The sequence below is a fragment of the Pholis gunnellus genome, assembly GCF_910591455.1.
Source record: "Pholis gunnellus genome assembly, chromosome: 19".
NCBI classification, from domain to species: Eukaryota; Metazoa; Chordata; class Actinopteri; order Perciformes; family Pholidae; genus Pholis; species Pholis gunnellus.
Window position 1 is genome coordinate 9,661,763 of NC_136546.1, and position 20,093 is coordinate 9,681,855.

General features: G+C 40.5%; 1 protein-coding gene across 1 annotated transcript in view; it reads right to left on the minus strand.

The window, feature by feature from the left end:
* The window catches only part of rngtt (RNA guanylyltransferase and 5'-phosphatase), a 68,171-nt gene that overhangs the window by 25,970 nt on the left and 22,108 nt on the right, over window positions 1-20,093 (minus strand). Inside the window, exons 10-11 of the mRNA XM_079180453.1 lie at window positions 18,512-18,583; window positions 10,507-10,671 (exon numbers count right to left, since the gene is read on the minus strand). Of these exons, the coding sequence (XP_079036579.1) occupies window positions 10,507-10,671; window positions 18,512-18,583 (237 nt within the window). The remainder of the gene's footprint in view (window positions 1-10,506; window positions 10,672-18,511; window positions 18,584-20,093) is intronic.

A 20,093-nucleotide genomic window follows, 5' to 3' on the forward strand; every position in this document is an offset into this window, starting at 1 on the left:
AACATATTGTAAGTCATCTCCTGTCGAAATGACAGGAGACAATAAAATGAAATCATGAAATTTTAATCAACAATGCCTGTATCTCTGTGTAGCACTGGTATTTCAATCAGCAGGCGTGGACGATGTTAGGTGCCTGTTGACCAGGAGATAGCAGAGTAGATACGGAGACTGTTCATCAAACATTCATGAGAGCGAGGACGCATTCATAACGCAGTCATCATCTGCCCAGGTGCTGCTCGGAGACAAACCAAATCATAACCTCAATCACAAAGACAAGAGAGTGTCTAATAGAACATATTCATTCGAGGCTGGTAAACAACGTCATACACAGCAGGCTCTCTTTGTGAAAGAAGAAGAGAGAACTGGTCCATCTCAGCTGCTCAGTGGATAACCGTCTCCTGTATGACGACACATTTAGTCTGCATTAAAAATCCTTTTAAAGTGAGCAGATACTACCGCATATACGATATGATAATATGTGCTGCAACGCAGGATATCTATGCCTATTTTGAGACGAGTGAAGATACAAAGAACCGGTATGAACACACAAATGTCTGAATTATTAGTTGAAATCCGGGTTAGCGTCTGTTCCACAAGCATTTGAAACTCAACTCGAGCTCTCATTGAGCATTTTCTTCGAGCTTACTTTCCATTGTTAAAGTGCTTTGTGAAGTAAACTAAAGTTATGTAAACATGCAGTGTTTCTCAACAAAACTTATTGTGCGCATCTTCGAGTTCTAACAAACATGCTGAAAGAATTTCCTTTCTAATAAAACATGTATAAAACATTTTGAACGGTGCATTGTTTTATAATTGCATGTTCACTAGCTCGCCGTCTTCTTCGCTGCCTTTGTTGGCACAACAGCGTCTTTGCGCGTTACCCCCATTAACTGTGGATGGAAGCGCACACTAAGATGTAATTGTAAATGATTATCTTACTTCTCAAACAGAACTCGGAGGTTCTGGTCTCACTTCAGCTCGCTGGAGCAGAAATTAGCCCATAAAAGGGTTTGGTAAAACCCTTACAAACCACAGGTCTGCCGCTGCAGAGCACTGCTTTTGATGGAGAGAAAATGTTCACGTGTCTGTTATATTTATACCGCGGGGGTGATTTCACCTTTCCACCACATACTTTGATGCAAAACAAAACTATTTCTCAAAAGATGTGTTGCAGGGAAGTAAATGAAGTCATCAGCCCTCAAGAGGAGCGAGCAAACGGCACAGCCACAGAATAAAATGTTCAGTCCCTGGTCTATCTGCAAAGACAGCAGAGCAACATCAGTGCTCTCCAGAATGATGAATGCGTCACAGCAGATCACACAAAGCCTGACAATCATGCTGACATGGAGAAGGCAGATAGCCAGACTAAAAAGAACTGGTGCCTTTATGATGGAACGGCATGTAGGCGGTAAGATCTGGGAGTTCCATTTCAGTTCTCTTGCCATCTTAGCACACCCACCCACAAACCTTCATCAAGCACAGTGAACCCTGGATGGAGAGAAGAGCAGAAAGAAGACTTCCACTCACACATCCTCCTACAGTAAGGAAGTTCCTTGGAGCAATAATGCAGGGAGGGGGCAGCGACCCTGCTTTCATGGTAAACCCCTCTAGGAAGGAAACACAAAGTTGTGCGTGGTACAGTAGCGGTGTGTGGGCAGAGGCGAACAGCAAAGCCCCATTAAGAGATCAAGCTTTCACTGCAGACTCCAGGGCAGAGATGGGACAACAAGAGGGCTTGGGGAGATGAATCAACCGCTAACATGCTATGCAATGTCTTTCCCCTGGAGACACTGGATGTCAGGGGGATGGAAGTCAAGACCATTTTCTTCTCCGGTGTTTTATGTTCGGGCTCATTACACAAAAGGACACAATGATGTATGATATCTGGCTTGGTGTTCGCCGGATGGCACCGAAGTGACATGAAATATGCCATTTACCTTCATTGTAATGTAGTCCGTCTACACAGAGAAGGCTTATTTCAATTAGCCAATCAAAATCAATTGCAATCAATGCTAGTTGACTCTTAATTTTACCTCAATGAATAATAACAACCAGAAATAGTAACATCAAGATGTGCGAGTTAAATGTCATAAAAGAAGTACAAGATATATTTAATTACTAATGATTAAAAACAGAGAAGCAGCGCATTTAGACATCTGGGGAACTGGAACTGGGGAATAATTGGCATTTTTGCTTAAAAAATAACTCCAGCCATTTACTCATTATCAGAACTTTTGCATATTAATTTCCTATAATCAATCAATCCACTGATTTGTTCAGCTCTAGTCAAATCACAGACAGGAAATCGCTCAGCAGATTTGATGATTTGCTGCACGAGTGGAAAAATTCCCGACAGTGAAGAAGTGAAGAAGCAAATCAATCAAATACATTCAGAGTCTGTGCTGATCTTGGTCTGTCCCGATCATTTTGGGAAGCTAGTATTGAGGTAATTCTTTAAAAATGTGTAAATATAGGTATCCAAAAAAACTTTGACAAATGTATGAACATTGGCCTTTTATTAAGGCAAGGCATTTTCATCTTGTTTTTTCCTTTTAAGATCATTTAACTGGATTTCCGTGTGTTGTTTTTGTCACGTTTAGCTGCAGCAAAGCCTCCCAGGTGGGCAAATTACAGTTGTGACCTTGAATTTGAATACCAATATCCTGGTGTGAATAACAGATCGTATGGACTGGTGTACAATTGTTCCGCTGGAATATAAAATAAGCAGAAGTGAGCGGAATGCTGAACAGGTTTTCTACTATTTTCTACTCAAGGAGCCATCCACGGGGGCTACAACCAAGGTGACAGCAAACCAAGAGGCAGTAAAGATTTAACAGTAAACCAACTGCTCATAGATTGATAGGTTTTATCAGGTTGACTACAATAAGCCAAAAAAAATGGTACTGTAACAGACAAATGTGATCAATAACAGCTAATTCTAACCAGTTAAAGCTTTGAAGATGATTAACTGAGTAATTTAAAGGTCTGCGAAGTACGCTACTAAAAGCAATAAGCGCTAAGAGTCCCTTATATGCATGTTAAGTGCTACACCGTATGGTTTATTAATATGCATATGTAGGCAGGACAATGCAGCGTGCTCTCATTTAGAAAACAATGCCGTGGCTCATTTTCTGTGCGATAAATCGGCAGCTTCTCCTCAGCATACCTGAACGGATATGATATGCACTTTCCATTCCTGAAGCTTTTGTGTTTTTCTGCCGTCTGCTCAACCTCGTGGCTCTGAGGAGGTTGAGGTGCGGGGGCTGAATCAAAGGCGGAAAGGATGGATTGATATTCCAGTCAGACCACAGGGCTGATGCTGGAGGCTCATTTCAAACCTAATGTGAATGGCGCTCTGAAGCCAGGATGCAGTTCCCTATTAAGCGAAAAAAGCACACTGCAGAGCTCTGGTTACAGTGTGAAGAAGTTTAACGTCTTCTGATGACTTAACTTGTGATTGGATACATGAAATTTCAAGAAAGAATATTACATTTTACTCATTAGTTTGTGAAAACAGTGAAAAGACGAACCGAGGCCTTACAATTTTAAGAATTAAATCAATAAGGGGATAGTATAAGACAGACGAGGACTGATGAGAAATATCAGGGCACAGCATGAAATTGAATTGTGATATGAAAAAGAAACCTGCAGTGAACTGGACAAGTGTCCTGATGAGTGACTAGCACCCAACACACCCTCACCGTGAAATTACAAAAAAAGACCTGAGGAACCAAGAAGTCGTTGCCCTGAAATTCATAAATCAGAGCTGAGGCAGAGCTTCAGGCAAAAATCGGTTTTATTTTCAGCTTCCTTTTCTATCCCCACAAAGAGCCATCAAAATGAATCGGCTTTGGTTATCAGTGCTAAGAGGGAGATAGGTTTGAACTACATTCCCCACACTACAACATTTCATTAATAAAACATAGGTCTCTTTCCCACAGAGAATTCTGCCTGAAATAACAATAGGAAGTATTGAAATTAGAGCTGCAAGTAATTATTATGCTCATGAGAGGAATCTACAGACTATTTATTGATTAATCAGTTGATCGATTGCTCCGTAGAATGTCAGCAAATTAATATATCACAAGTCTCCAGAGCTCACGGCGACGCCTTAAAATGTATTTTTTTGTCCAACTAACGGTCCAAAGCAAAAACATATTCTATTTATTATTGTAGAAGAATAATAAACCAGCGATTATTTACATTTCGGAAGCTGGAGCCAGAAAAATATTACTTGAATGATTAATCTATAGTCAAAACAGCTGGTGATTAATTTTCTGACAAAGTAATCCTTTCATTGACTAATCATTTTTAGCTTAATGGAAAATAAAATATCTTTGAGGATAACACAGACACAATGGCTGCACTCTGTAGTAAATGATTTATATACGTTTTAAATAACGTGTTGTGGCTATAAAAACTTTGATGCCCATCAGGACAGTTGAGGGTGCACAAGTTGGAGGGACAGAATAGAGAAATTGATATGTGTAATGCCAAACAAATAAGCTTTTAAGGATAATGATTCATGTCTCATGTTTCAGAGATGGGACTCTGTGCTGAAACGATACCACTGCCAGTGAGACACCTCACCGGCCCGTCTCCGGGAGAGGGAAAGATAAACCACAAACGCACAGCGGTGCCGAGCGCAGCCCACACACTCAGACACATTCATACAGACAGCAGACAGAGAGTCGGTGTGAATAGGCAACAACCAGGAGGCAGCCCTTCATTGGGCTCCAACAGCATGCGTGCCGTCTAATTTACAGTAGAAGAAGAGACTCGGCCCTGAGCTAGAGAGTGCTGCTGTTGGCCGGATGTCAGAAAGCAAAGAACATTTTGACTTTGGTTTTTCAAGGCAAGGCCTACAAAGGATTTGCTTCCCTTGTTAAAGTAGGGAGACCAATCAAGATTTAGATAGTTATTGAGATAAACTGTCATTAAATGTGAAACTGTGTTGAATCACACGAGCTAAGGCTATTCCACCTCCCAATCTGTTCCTGGCTAACGACGGGTCGCAGGGAAGCTCAGGATCACCCAGCAGCAGGATGTCGGTGACTGTTGCGCCCACATCTTACAGAGACCTGGCTCCATAATGTTTAATTGTGCACTGAATGGGCTACAACTGCATTTTGTTGTGCATCCCCCTGTAATCCCTATAACGACATTAACTTATCCTTGAATCAGCAAAATAGTTGCCTATTAAGCAGACTAGTTAGTTTTTACACCTCGTGTGCACCGACCACACAAGGCACAAAAACAGAAATCGTTGACTCATCACACATACAGTGGTGACAGAGAATTTTGTGATTTCATAATTATAGGCTAAATAAAAACATTTCCACCATAAATTGACTCATACAAATTCACCAAAATGTAAGGTGATAAGATTGTAGGATGCTCCTTTTCATCCATTCCTTCACTCTCTAATAATTACTTTGCTTATACCGCCTACGCTGTTTATACTTATTGTATTGTGTGTGATGACTGAACAAAAGCACGACTACTAAAAACAAATACTACTACTAAAGTACAAATTCCTCCACCACTGAAAAAAGCATAATAGTATCACTGTATTTTATATATCCTTACATAAAAAAAGTCAAGAAGAAGTTTGACTATAAGATAAGAAATTATTAAAATTACATTTCTTGAAAAAGAAGCATTCCAGTAAAAATAAGTATGTGGATTTTGTATTATTATGGCAGCAGTGCCTCAAAACAGGAGAGCAAGGATGTCATGTCATCCCCAAATTGGGACAAAAAGAACAGACACACAGCAGACTAAAGACAGAGTTGGTGGACAAAAGTCCAAAGAACATCTGAAGAAAAACACCTGTTGACCTGAAACACAGGATGTTTGTTCCCTTCCTTGGAAGGCATGACGAGAGCCGGCAAGCAGATCAAATACAATGAGCCGCTCCACTCGGTGCCTGTCACATCTTCACCCGCTTTCTCTCCAGTGAATCAGACCGTTAATGTATGGATGTGCTGCGCATCATCAGATGTTGCGTAATGTCTTGGAGGCTTTGAAATACAAAAACTAAAAAAAAAAATCAAAGCAAACCGAGGTACACAAACATTAGTCATCGAGCCCATGCCCTTATACAACCGTCAACATGTTTCCCTCTGAGTGGGTGCAGCACACACACACACACACAGAGAGAGAGAGACAGAGACAGAGAGAGAGAGAGATGCTTTACTTGCAGTGTATTTCTCAAACGGAGTAGGACAGCAGTTGTGCTACATGAGATGTTTATCTTTCCCCGCCGAAGCAGTTTCCCCGATTCTGCTGTTAATTATAACAAATAAGACGCTGTAGGTTTACAGGTCAGGCAGATTGTGTAATTCGCTACTGAAAGGTTTATGATAATATTGTGAAGTGTTAGAAACTCACATCTTCACTTGTATTTGAGCTGATAAAGGCGGGGTGGATTCGCCATAAACTAGATCAGGTATCGAGCTCAGATTCGGCACAATGCCAAAGCCTGACACATAAAGGAGACTTTGGAGACCCGAGGTCATGCTTTTCAGACTCGACAGCTGACAAGAGGTGTGAGGTCAGTGAGCAACAGGGAAACCTGCAGACTGACAGCGCTGCGCTAATGAGACATGCTGGTTTTATCTGGCCTGGTCACTATACACCTGCAAAAAGCAAGACTCTTGAGATCTAGCTGTAGCAACAAGAGAAGGACCATGAGGGGCCATCTACATGGATTCAAGGTCCGTTAATGGCGACTGAGCCCACTGGAGAGGAAGGGGAGTCAGGTATGGAGTCTCGTCATTGAAGTTACTCGATAGACTGTCTGGGATCAACACTTAGGCCTTCTATACAAGCAAGCAACAGACTTTACACTCAAAATGTAATGTTGTTGATTTTGGATTCCATTGGTGGCAACCTCTCAAAGTACATAATATTTACAATAATATCGTTTATTGCAATTATTTCTGGGACAATATATGGATATAGAGATTCAAAAGTAGTCATCGTGAGAGATCTAAACTCACATCAAGACTTTCCGGTGTTAGCTTAAAATCTCTGCTCTAATTCTGCCACCCTGTCATACGTCGGCCTGAGGGCCACACGTGACACAGAACACACGACTATTATATGAGCGATAAGCCTGAGTCCTTGATGTAGATAACGATAAGCTTCAACCAAACCACACGCGCTGCACGGAATGACTAGGACTCTATCAGGGAACACACAATCAGAAAATTGAAATCGCAAAATGTCCGGATAGTCTGGAAATGATTAGCAAAGAACCTAAAGGTAGGTCGCAATTCAATTATATTAGACAGACTATTCACCTCTAGAGGGGGAAACCAGTTTGATCACCCATGCACTGTGACAAATAACAAAAGAGGCTCATGGCAGTCAGTTCACGGCCCACAACGTATATCAGACACACTGCTACACTAATAACAAACACATAAACTCACAGATATGCCACGAGGACATTAGTGCTGCTCAGCCCCTAAATTGAAAAACTATATCTTAATACAATCAATCAATTATTGAATGAAAGCCAACCACAAGAGACACAAAAAGAGGACTAATAAGAAAGGCAATACATATGAAGTAAAAGAAAAATACAATACCTTTAACACAAAAGAAAGGGCAGTATTAAATGTCATTCAAAATGTTCCCAACAAAAGACTTGCTGAACTGCTCTGTGGAGCATCTTGGCATCCGTAACTATTCACTCAAAACACATTTTAGACAATGTGGCAGTAGTCAAGAGAGCGTTTATTCACTACTTCGTCCCACTTTTACCAGAGGATATTCTTTTGATGAAACGGCAGCAGCAAAGTAGCTCTCAGGACAAGATAACTAACAGTTTAACAAACAAAATAGGCACTCAGCAATAACGCACATCAGCGATTCAGCGGGATTTGATATTTTGATATTTTGTATTCAGTCCATACGTAGTTTAAACCTTTATCTTACCCGCCGTGATTAGGTTCAAGCTCCATGAAAACACTGCAGTCTTACAAAAGTCTCAGTTTTCAATCTCAGTTCAAAAGGGTATTTCAAGATAAGATCTACTCTCAGTCTGTCACCTGAAGCCATTCTCTCTTATCTGGACTCCGGGGAGGAGGGGGGTTCTGGCCTCGGCTCAACTCCAGATACCGGTTAAATTAGGGGAAACTTTACTCAACTTTGGCTTAATTTCTATAGAAATATGATAAATGAGCGAGGGGTATTAGATATTCTGTAAAGAGCAAGGACAAATTAATACCATCTAATTTCCTTTTGTAATTTTAGAGTTATCAATTGTGACTTTATTAAATATGAGTTACATTTAATGACTGTACGCTCTCTGCAAAGGTTAGGCTTATTCAAACAGGGTAGACTTTGACGAAGGTTTCATTTTCAAGAAGTGAAACGTAACTAATCCAATTTAAAATGTTACATATACAGTGCCGAAAGCATTCCCCCCTCAATGCTTTTCATATTTTGTTACATTACAACCTGGAATTAAAGTAGATCGTACTTGAATTTTAAGAAAATTGCAAAGAGAGGACAATTCAGTTATTGAAGAAAAACGAATGCAAATACAATTGTATGTTTTTTACTAATCTGCATTCATCATTTTTTCATTTAATTATGACCAAAAAAAAGCTAATATAGAAAAATGCGTAGTGTATTTTACATTATTTATCTGTTTTATTTTCTTTCATTTGGGCATTTAAAAGCTTTCATGACTTTCAGCAGTTAGTGTACGCATTAAGAGTACGTATTGGTTCACACCAGATAAAATCCACCCATCTCTTAAAGACAACGCATCCATTGTCCAAACATAGGTACAAAACTAAATATGCAAAAAGCAATTAACTGTGGAACAGACCAACTGTGTACCAAGTGCCATCAAATGTAGAAATATTATATCCACAAAAAGTATTTTGCCAGCCAACTCCATTCAACCGTAACAAAGGGGAAATTCCAAAATGTGTTATCTGGTTGTCCCAATGTAGAATTTCTGTCGTACAAAAAGGGGTCTTTGTTAGATAATTGGACAAGTGGAGGAAGCATAAGGAACAAAATGGTCCCGATTGGTGGGAAATGGCGACATGCATGTGTTAAGTGTCTGAGCTGAAAAACAGCAGCCTAGCCAAAGACAAAACTCCAGTCTGTGACTGAAATATTCCTAAAAAGGACTTTCTGGTTGATATGCCATGAAGTGGAGGGCTGTGCTGCTATGAATTAATAAACCAGATTCCAGTTTCCCTCTTCTAATGTCCCACACAACAGAGATATGACTGTATGGGGAGCAGACGGCAGCTGTACAACACAATAGAGCAGTCAGAAACCAGACATAGTTCCAGTGACTTAATTCCGAGAGTATCTTCATCAACATCCCCCTCTGAGGGTGGGGGTCAATCTTTTATACAAGTTCTTAGGAGGAGCAGGCAGCCCAGGGTTAGACCAGAGGTAACCCAACTATTCATACTAAGAATTTAACAAAGTACAAAAACACCGGGATATCGGCGTTGGCAGAGGAAGACATGCGACCACAACACAAGAAATGTCTAAATCTTCACCCCCTCTTCATATACTTTGATCATCTGCGAGTGTGCAGTGCCAAGATTCCCCAACTGATCTTGGCCCGACCAAAACATCAAATTAATTGTGCTCCGACCTCCCACGGGCCTGGTATTAGGGCACAAGTGCAGACCTTTGAGGAAGGCTTAACAGCTATTCAGAGGATAAAAGCTCTGCTGTCCTCAGCCTGTGAACAGCACAGTACCACAACATGAGCCGTGGTCATTTATTTTTTACTAGATGGAAAATGCAAAAAAAAAAAAAAAATACGGTCTGAAGCAAAATAGTCCAGAGAAAGTAAGTGAATTAACATAGAAAATGCTTTATTCCTATGCCATTTTTTTCACATTAACGTATTCATACGTCACGTTGTATTCACACAGATAGAGACAAAGCTATAGGAGGAGGCAATCACTGACAATTGGCTCAAGAAATGTGTTTGACCAATCAAAGATACCCATGACAGCAAACAGCACCATGACAGTTTATGGGCTATTAAGAGGTATTAGCTGACTTGTTGACGGCCAAGAACAAGACATTTAGAAACTGGGTCCTCCAGCTAGTTCCTAAAGGAAGAATCTGTGACTATATATTGGTGGAGCTCAAAGTGTACGAACACTGAGCTCTCACTCCAGGTATACAAACCTCAACGTCCTCTCCAGCATCTTTTAGAGTAAAGAACCGTAGGCCTGGCTCTCGGAGGAGGCTAGTCTCCCTATTGTGGGTGAGATTGCGCTTACTACAAGACGCTGGTTCATAGACGTCTTTCAATTGCACTCTCTCTCTGGCTCCTCAACTGAGACATTAGCGAATCACAGATTTAATTTATAGATGAGATAGTGGTCAGAATTTTGAGTTATCTGTATTTGAATATCTTTGTGTGTTTTAACTTGGTCACATCTGTGAAATAAATGGGGAGAAAAATGGGTTGGGGAGTGAAAAGGATGTCTTTGTTCACGTTACCTTGCGTGATGCAGGAATGTCAAAGAAAGGTTTATTTCGGACACTGAACGGCTCCTTGGTTTTGTCAATCTGTCCAGTCTTCATCTTTTCCATCCGGGGTGAAATTATCTCCTTTTCTATGCATAACAGCCGAATATTGAAATCACACTGGCCGACAGGCTGTCCCTGAAACACAAAAAACAAACTCAGTCGTCACTTAATGCAACCGGGGAATTCATTTAGACACACATGCATGAAAACCTTGTGTAGTCTTTGCTATAAAGATAAAGAAAGGTCATTTCAATATAAATACAATCAATAAAATACAGAAGAGTCTAATATTTAGACTGCACTGTGCACTGCCTCCAATATTACATTAACAGTAGACATCTAACATACTAAATCACTTTTGGAAAAACTATTTAGAGATTAATGAGCAGTCAATTCACTGCCATGGCAACACTGTATATCTAAAAAAAAAAAAAAACTATTGTGAGTCATAACAAGATAGATATTTTAAAAAGTGAACAAATAGACCTCTACACCAACTCGAAGTTATATTTAATGCAGCTTTTTGTTGGAATCCTTTTTAAAGTGGACATTTAGGAACATGGTGATGAGCAACAGGAAAATGCCCAAAACTATCTGGTTCTAGCTTCTCAAATGAGAATATTTATGGTTTCCTTTGTCTTTCTTTAGGTTTTGATAGGATACATTTATGATGAGATAGTGAATATGTCAAATTTAGAAAATGATGGCCATTTATTATTTTGTGGCATTTTATAGAGCAAAGGACAAATCAATTAGTGAATAAAGAAAGATAAAATGTTGCTATACAATAACATCCTCATCGAATCCGTATAAAACTAAGTCTCTTCATACAGCTCGTATTCATAGCTACACCATAGGTGAGCAGTATGCAGGTGCCTACAGTAAGCCAACAAGACTGTGACATCAGTTGAGCTCAACACCGAAAGTACGCAGTGCAGTGAAATCATTTTTTCCTCCCATCATTGGCCAGCCACACACAGTTGTTCTCCAAAGATAAGAACAGCGACCTGAGCCACCAGACAGAGAGAAGGGGCCACTGAGGCAACGCAAGGGCCAAACCCATCTGGCAGAAAATAATACACACAATACTTGAGTTTCTGCTTTTAGTTATCAATAAACAAACTTGGCAAAGTAACACATTTAACAAGCATAACTGTATGACTGTTTTTAAGTGTTCAATGGGGGCAGAGGAGTTGTGATTCCAGTCAACTGACGGTCACCACCACATATCTCTGTTCTATCGACAAAGGGATTGAAACACATTGACTCACTTTTATCAGCACAAAAAAAGAAACCTAAAACAATATTTTTATAAATATTGCCAGATGGACACGGACTAAATGTATGACAACAATCTGACATTTAATATTTGTCACAAGTTATCGGAAAGGAAAAGAGGGAGCTCAAACTCAACGACCAAGCTGCCATTTATTTTGCTGCCAAGAGACTGACAAATTGATGAGAGGCAAACACTCTCTACGTCACCGGGCCATGATGTACAGAAAAGCCTATTTTAAAATGCTTTCCGTGCATCTTCAAATCATTCTCCCAAACTGGATGTTTTCTTGATGACTTTAATAAGGTAACTCTTTGCCTCTTTGAATAAAGACCTTGATTTAAAAAAATACATTATTAAAAGGTATTTTACACAGTTAAGTATAATATAAGATTACAAAAGGAAGCATTATATTCGCGAATGGGAAAACAGAATGGAAACATTTGTTTCTTCAGGCTATAGGATGCTATCCGTTGGAGTTCCTCAGGGATCAATCTTAAGACCCTTAATTTCTAATTCTCATCTATGTAAATAATCTTGACTTAATCAGTAATGTATTTATACATTTTTGACAGGTAATTATTAACAAAAATGTCAACACAGAGCAGACACTCTATGAAATTCCTGCTCTTTATACTATTTATTTACCCCTACATGTTTTACTTGCTGTGTGCATGCTTTTACGTCACTGTACGATGTGGTTACAATGAGTCATTATTTTCATTCCAGATTTATCTACCAACTGTTCTTTTGATTAGACAGACAAAGCATCACATATAAGCAAATTATTACGATTTTGTTGAAACATTACTATAGAAATAATTATGAAAATGGACAAACCAATTATCGACTACCTGTTGCAGCTCTACTGTAAACCTTTCTTTAAAGCTGTGTGTTTAACACGGGGGAGGGACACCAGACAAACATTTGGCTTCTTTTGCAAAGTTTACATTTAGCATTTTTGTGTGTTGTTTTTACCCTCTTCCGAAACATTACAAAAATAGAGAGTGAAACATTTACACCTTTATTGTGCCTACACAAGTGGGTTAAGGATCACTATTTCCTGATCTATATTGAGAGGCACTGAGCAAGAAGGTGTGACTTGGGGGAATTTGTATTCTGCTCGGTTACAGTTTGGTAAATGCCACTTCTTTTCTCAAGAGCCTTCTATGGGATTATTGGACCACAGGGGGAGGAAAACGATTCCTTTTCAACGGGGATGAGGAGGTGGACGGCCAATGATTAGATACAATTACTAGACTGTACCGTCTCGTGAGTCACACAGATATTACACAAAGCAGTAAAAATACATCAGAGTAGTCTTATGTAAGAAAGTACAATGTCAAGCCTTAAAAATGACAAAACAACTTCAACCAACTACTTTTCATATATAACCACGGAAAACACGACTGTGACACCCGTGTGTAAAAAAACAAGCCATTACGGTTTCAAAGACGGTGTCAGGGGGAGAATTCTGTTGCTTCTGAAAAGATTTTACTAGTTTTGCATTACACTAATCATGTCTTTAAAATACAGACACAGTTAAAAAATGTAGCAAGAGAATTGCATTAAAATCAAGATTGTAAAATTCACTCAAACATATTGTTTCGTTTGGGAATTAACTCCAACCATCCTTATAGTTACAGAATGAAGACAGCACCCTGAGGGGTGAGGCCGTGGCTGGCTGAATTGTCTGTTACATTTCAGCCCATTAATCCTGCATCTTGATCTATTTGACCGGGGTAAAATTGATATTACTATAAATTGAATGGCCTGATAAAAACTTCAAGACGTCAGCTTGGGCTCTGAGAAAGGGTGGAGAGCAATTTGCACTATTTTCTGGACTCAACAATTTCTTTAAGCCCAAGTAAAATTAAGTATTAAATCCACTTAAGGAGTTTATGGTCCAAAACAGTTAAAAGTAGAAAAGGTATTAGACTAGCAATCATCAGGTGGCCTGATATGACTCCTTTGGGATGCCCTCATTGCTAACACATTAGCCATAACGACATGATAATCGAGCAGTATGCCATGTTTCAGAGTCAATCCGACTCGCTCAATGCAGTCATAACTCTGTAACGAAGTTTGAGAAAGTCTCAATTAGGCATCACTTTGAGGACTTGTTTTTCAGTGTGACTGCAAAAAAAAACAGAAAAAAACTAATCACATTATATTCTACTGGAGCAACAGCTGGTATCATGTCCCACACATTCTGCACCGTCTGTCAGCCGTGTCATCGGGACAGAACAAGATGTAAGTGTGGATGATTCAAGGCATGTGCTGTCCACGCCTGTTCAACAGTAAAAATACAGACGATAAGAATCTTGTTAATCCAACATCTCCGTGAACAAAGACCGATCATATCAGTGAAATCACCTCAGAAGGTAATACGTCTCGATGGCTGCCGTTTACTCGTTTGTGCTGCTACACTTTGACTTAATGTCATCACTGTGGGTTTGAGCTACACCAGAGAGAGTTTCAACGGAGCACACTGCACCATTTTTGACAAGCAACAGCAAAGGCTTTGTATACAGGAACTGATACTAATCTCTAAAGCAATGCCTTGATCGGCTCCGATGCTGATAGTGCAGCTCGCCGGAGGACACCGCCGCCTATACTGCCGCCAATTACTACACATGCACTGTAAAGCTCACATTTCCAAATTCCATTTTAAAGATTCAAAAAATATAGAATATTATATTATGGAACATGAATCCACAGATGCATTCATTATAAATGGAAAGAGTCAAAAATTGTATTCAAATCCAACAAGGATAAAGTGCATAAAGAAAACCGATATATAGATGCTATAGTCATTCAATGTTAAAAACCAGAGAGCAGCAGAATCTGGAATAAAGCATTCTTCAGTGTGAGGCCCTAGAAGCTGATGGATGCCCTCAAGAATAAGGCAAAATAACATGTTAAAAAGAGAAATCTGACAGTGTTGGGAATAGCGTTAAAAGCCGTGCGACTGTCTAGGATGATCTGGAATAAATTACATTATACGACGCTGACAAAATCAGCGCTGGGACCACTCAACAGAAGCTTAATGTGCAGCTTCCTTTGGGATATTATTATTTCTTTTTTTACGAAAAGGCTTTTAGGCTGTTTTGGCCTGAAACTGTTTATAACCACATACTGCATCTATTTGCATCATAGCATCCAAGCTAATGCAGATGCATTATCTTTAGGAAGATACAAATATAAATATATTGTTATTGCTAGTATGCTGGAAAGCTATATGCCATTCAAACTATGACTTCCTCTCTTATGTTTGTCTATGCTCTATGTTTCTTTGTTCTTGGTGTTGAGCAGTCTCAACACAGCAGCCTTCTTTAGATCTAAATCTCAACTAACGTGAGCAGGTTTAAACCAGACGTTGCCCACAGGAGAGCCTCCATCCTTCTCATCAGACTTGTGTACAAATGTAGACTGGTAATATATATCGACAGCCCATGTAGTCCCTGTAGCCTAGTTTCTCTGCTACGAGTCACTTACTTTAATGGGCTTACCTCTCAGTCTCAGAATGAGTTCAAAAAGAGTATAGAAAATGCATTTTACACATAGCAATGAGCTGTCAGATCACTGTGTTTAAACATAGTTGCAAGATACTTTGCAGAAAAAGAGAAGCACTTTTCAGAACAGAAGTTTAGATACTGTGCTAAATAAAAAGGCATGTGCAACCAGTGGTAGGGGTTGATAAGGAAGCACATTAATATTCTATAAATAATACAGTGCACACCACTAACAGTGTTGCATTTTCATGCAATTAAGGTGATCAAATAGAGAGCATTACTGCCCCCTCAGCTACATTTTAGTACAATTATCCCGATAATAACGTTCTTTCCGTGATCAATCTTCACATGTCCCACCACATGCTGAACATGAAAGACTCATGTAGATAATCAGGTAAAATGCGGATGAAAGTCCCAGCAGAGTAACAAGGATGTGTTGCAATTTATGAGCAAATTAAAAACGACCTTTACGTTTCCTGTAAAGCCATTGTTAAGACACTGGTGGTGTTCACTGGCAAGAGAGCAATAATACCTTCGCACCGGTGTTGACCTGTCAACTCGTACCTTTTCTTATCTGCAGTGCGTCATAAGAGTGATGCAGCTGTTGGTTTCAAAAGGAATGATGCAGCCCAGGGACTATTCTTAGGGTGGAAAAGCCCCGCAGAGCTACAGACTGTACCTGCAGACAAACTTCTCAGGTGGAAGTAATAGGGGCTGAAATCAGTAAAGCACTCCAATACCTCCAAAAAGGTAAGGTTCCTGTGGGGATTATTTTTAGGCGTTTCTACTCGGCTGTTAATGTGATTGACACAATTCACTTGTCGAACTCTGCACCTAAGGTGAGATTTATTTTGGCAACTTAAAACACAACGAGGTCAATCAAAGTGTCGGGACATTGACGGTGATGTTGAGTGAAAACCTCCACAGTTTTATTTCTAGGTAATAGCTTTCTACAGTAATGTCAAAATTAATGACATATAAGTAATTGTTGTTGTGCTTTCATCACATCTTGTCAGTTCGCCCACAGTGGGGGAGCTGACAGGGACTGACGAGCTGCAACAACTTTCCAACTTTCTTTTTTTATACTTTTCAGCGAGCGCAGAAATAGATTCCCTCCATGTCTCACGGTAATAGTCAGGTTCAGTCAGGTATATGGTCGCAGAGGTACTCTACACTTCACTACTCTCGACATAATAACACTGATTTATGACCAGGAATATCGCCTGCTCTGACAGGAACAGCACAGTATATGCTGACACTCCTTCATCACACGGGGCTAAGCAAACTCTGACCCTTCACTCGCGGCTAAATCACCAATCGTGGCGAGAGGACACACACCTCTCATCAAGCTCTAATGGAAAGAATCCCTGGGCTGTGCCGTGTGTGACTTTGCGAACAAGTGAGGTGTCACGTAGGGCCACGGGCCTCGCAGGTGGCGTCTTCTCCCTCCTGCTGCATTTCCATCCTCGGTCTCAGGATAGAGCCTCGGTGCCAAGGAGCAGCCCAGCACAGACAACGGAGACGGCTAATTGTGGTCGGCTGGGATCAATACAACAGTGCTGTACTGATGGCTCGGGGAGGGGGGGCAGCCATGTGGAGCAGCTAACCTCTGCACCATTTTACAAAGACTTTCCCCTCGCCGCTGGAGCCTTTATTGAGCCGCTTGCTTGTCTGATCCTTCTGATCAATGGAGAGAAAAGGAGGCAACAGCCAAACAGGAGTAACCCCCTCCTCCGCCTCCTCCTCCGCAGGTATTCATCAAGTTTTTAGAAGTAAGTCAGCTGAGGCTCGCTAAGAGCACACCGGTGGCTCATTTGTCTCCTTGTCGGTCTGCTTGCCATTAGCAGCACGCAGGATCGGTTGAAGGGATGAATTAATTTACTGTTTGGATAAAGTGTTAGCAATTAACAGCCTTTTAATGTTGTCCTGAGGCGGCTGTCAAGAAAAATGGCCAAGTCAAAATAATGTATGCAGCGGAAACATCTTGTAGTTACTACATCTGTCCGGCTCCATTTGATTACTTTAAGCACATGATTATTATTAAAAAGATATACATATTTATATCTATTTCTCATGCAGATTACCATCAAATTGAAATTTGTATATTTTTGACATTAATATAAAGTATTTAAACCGAGAGCTTCACTATTTACTGAATAATATGACTCTATGAAGGTAGCTGTGGAACCGTTTTGCTGCTGCAGCATTCTTTGTCACGTCATAATTTTAATGTGCACGCAGCACCAATCTCGGGTAACCAGTCAGAAGCAGCCGGGCTACCACGAACCAAAGTAGACTACAGCACAGGAATAAAGTTAAAAAAAATATATATACGCTGTCATGTATGAAACACCCAAAATGAACACCGTATGCTGACTACTTGATTACAATAAGCCAAATATTTAAACAGCATTTGTATAGGAATGATTCTGTGTTTTTTGATACATAGAAGCAGTTCATCACCGTGATCAGTAGAAGCAGTTTACACTGCAACAGGAAAAACATCCTATTACACATAAAAGCCAATTATGTACAGACGCACCAGGAGAATTACTGCTGCTCAGCTATAATGCATGTAATGGACTGAGGATCCGGTTCACTTGAACCCAATACAGTGACTCTGACAATGGTAAAAGTTTGGATTCATATTGAACAACATTTGAGTTCTCATCAAAAGTCTATGGCGCTCAGCAAAACCAATTAAAGGGGTAAAAGCACAAAGACCTAGCTTATAAATAAATATTGAGTGTGGGTGAGACGTGTTCGGCCCCAGTGTGGTGCCTAAGGTAAGGCTTTAGTAACGCTCAGTGCGTGACAAGGTGTGGGGGTCAAGCAGAGTCACGTGCTTCCCTCCAACACGGCTCTGCTGCCTGCTATAGAGCCTTGAAGGAACCCAACGGGGAAATAGATTATTCAGACTTCAGAATAAGCAAATCCCATCAAAGCTTTCTCCTGACGAACAGCTCACACCTTGCACTGGTTACGTATTCTACCGAAAAAATAACAACTTCCTCTGCTGAACTAGACCCTTGTTAACAGTAAATTAAAAAGAAGAGGGCAGAAGGAGCTGACCACGCACGGTTCCAATGTTCTGTTTGTTTATTATGTCTGACGCTCGGGTTTTCTCAGGAGCGATGGGTCAAAGGAAAGACAACACACTCTTAAACGGCCGGGGGCTACTCACATTGAATTTGATGATGTCGTATATCAAATAGCGGGGGACGGGCTGACCGTTCACCTTGTCGATTATCATCTCCTGTGGAGATAAAGACAAGAGATACATATTGTTGTCATTGAGGTAAGTATACACGATTGAGAGGAGAAGATGTACAAAAGGTACAGAAAGATCTGGGCAGTCTTAACATCACATGTGGTTCCTCTGTGAATGTAGTTATGGAGCATGAAAACAGTGGGACACCAGGGGGTGAGCACTCTCAAGAGGACGCATGTTCAGAGAGGGAGATGCCTGCAGCGATGAGGGGGATAGCAAGGAATTGGGGAGGTGCGTGCGTGTGTGTGTGTGTGTGTGTCTGTGGTCTCGTAAAGAAGGACATGAAGCAGAAATAGCACATTGCACATCTATTATGAAAGACTCTCGAGTTGAAAGTCAGGTGCAGCAGTGGTGCAGGACATCAAACAGACACATGGGAAGTATCCAAAGAACTGTTACACAACCAGGCGATGTGGTGACAGCACAGATGCAGACATCACTGTCCCTAAAGTAGTGTAAGTGAAAGTACGGTGCTTCACCTGGTATAAATATAAAAGCGAAGCACTATACATTTAGAGCACTGCAGTCATTCCCCATCCCCTCATGAAACTTTCAGGCGACTAACAGTGCTCTGCTGCTGTAACTGACGTGTAGAGGGTTAGCAGGTTAGAAACACTCCAGAAACACTTCGACAAATGAACAAACAAGGCAGCCTTAAGGTTGGATGACGGGTAGATAAGCACCAATCGATCGGACAGGCCATTTTTCAGCTCACTGGCCAGTCAGTCTGATATTTCTGCTTTTTTTTTTTGGTGCTCGTATAGAAGTTCTTCAGCTTGAGCGAAGAAGACACAAAGCTCGCAATTTGTAACAACTACAAGTCCAAAATAAGCCGTGGAGGATCAACAGTAAACAACTTACTTTACCACTCAGTTATTATATTCACTCCCATGCTGCTCAGAGTAATCGGGACTTATCAACTGTTTAACTTTCTAACACTAGGTCTCGGTGCATCTCTATTGACAGGAATATACAAAAATGAAGATTGAATTATTCTAATTTCGTAAGTTATTTCATGTTGCGACCCTCTTTTGAAGTTTAATTTGTATACAGTCCACTAGATCAAGCTGTTTCTATTGAGGTTGGCTACATATGAGCTACTGGGACTCTGCTGTCGTGGTCAAGCCAGAGAAGTACACCGACAATGTGCCATTTTCATTTAATTGACCTCACAATGTGGCCCTAGTTCTGCATTTCTCTCTATCAGGGCCTGTGTGGACATAACAGTTAAGCTTCTGCTGTTTCATCTGCTAAAGACATGTTGATTGCAGGGCCTTCTTATCTAAATGAATCAGATGTGTTTTTAATGTGGAGGAAATCCTGCTTTGCAATCTGGAGTCAAGATAATAACTTGTAGTAAACCATCAGCGTAGGGACAGTATTGTCACCCTATCGGCTTCAGACGTCATGAAGCTAAGCTCGTGCGTACGGTCTGCACAGTGACACATTTTGGGCAGATGGCAAAGGACCATCTCAGTCACGTGGACGCCGAAAT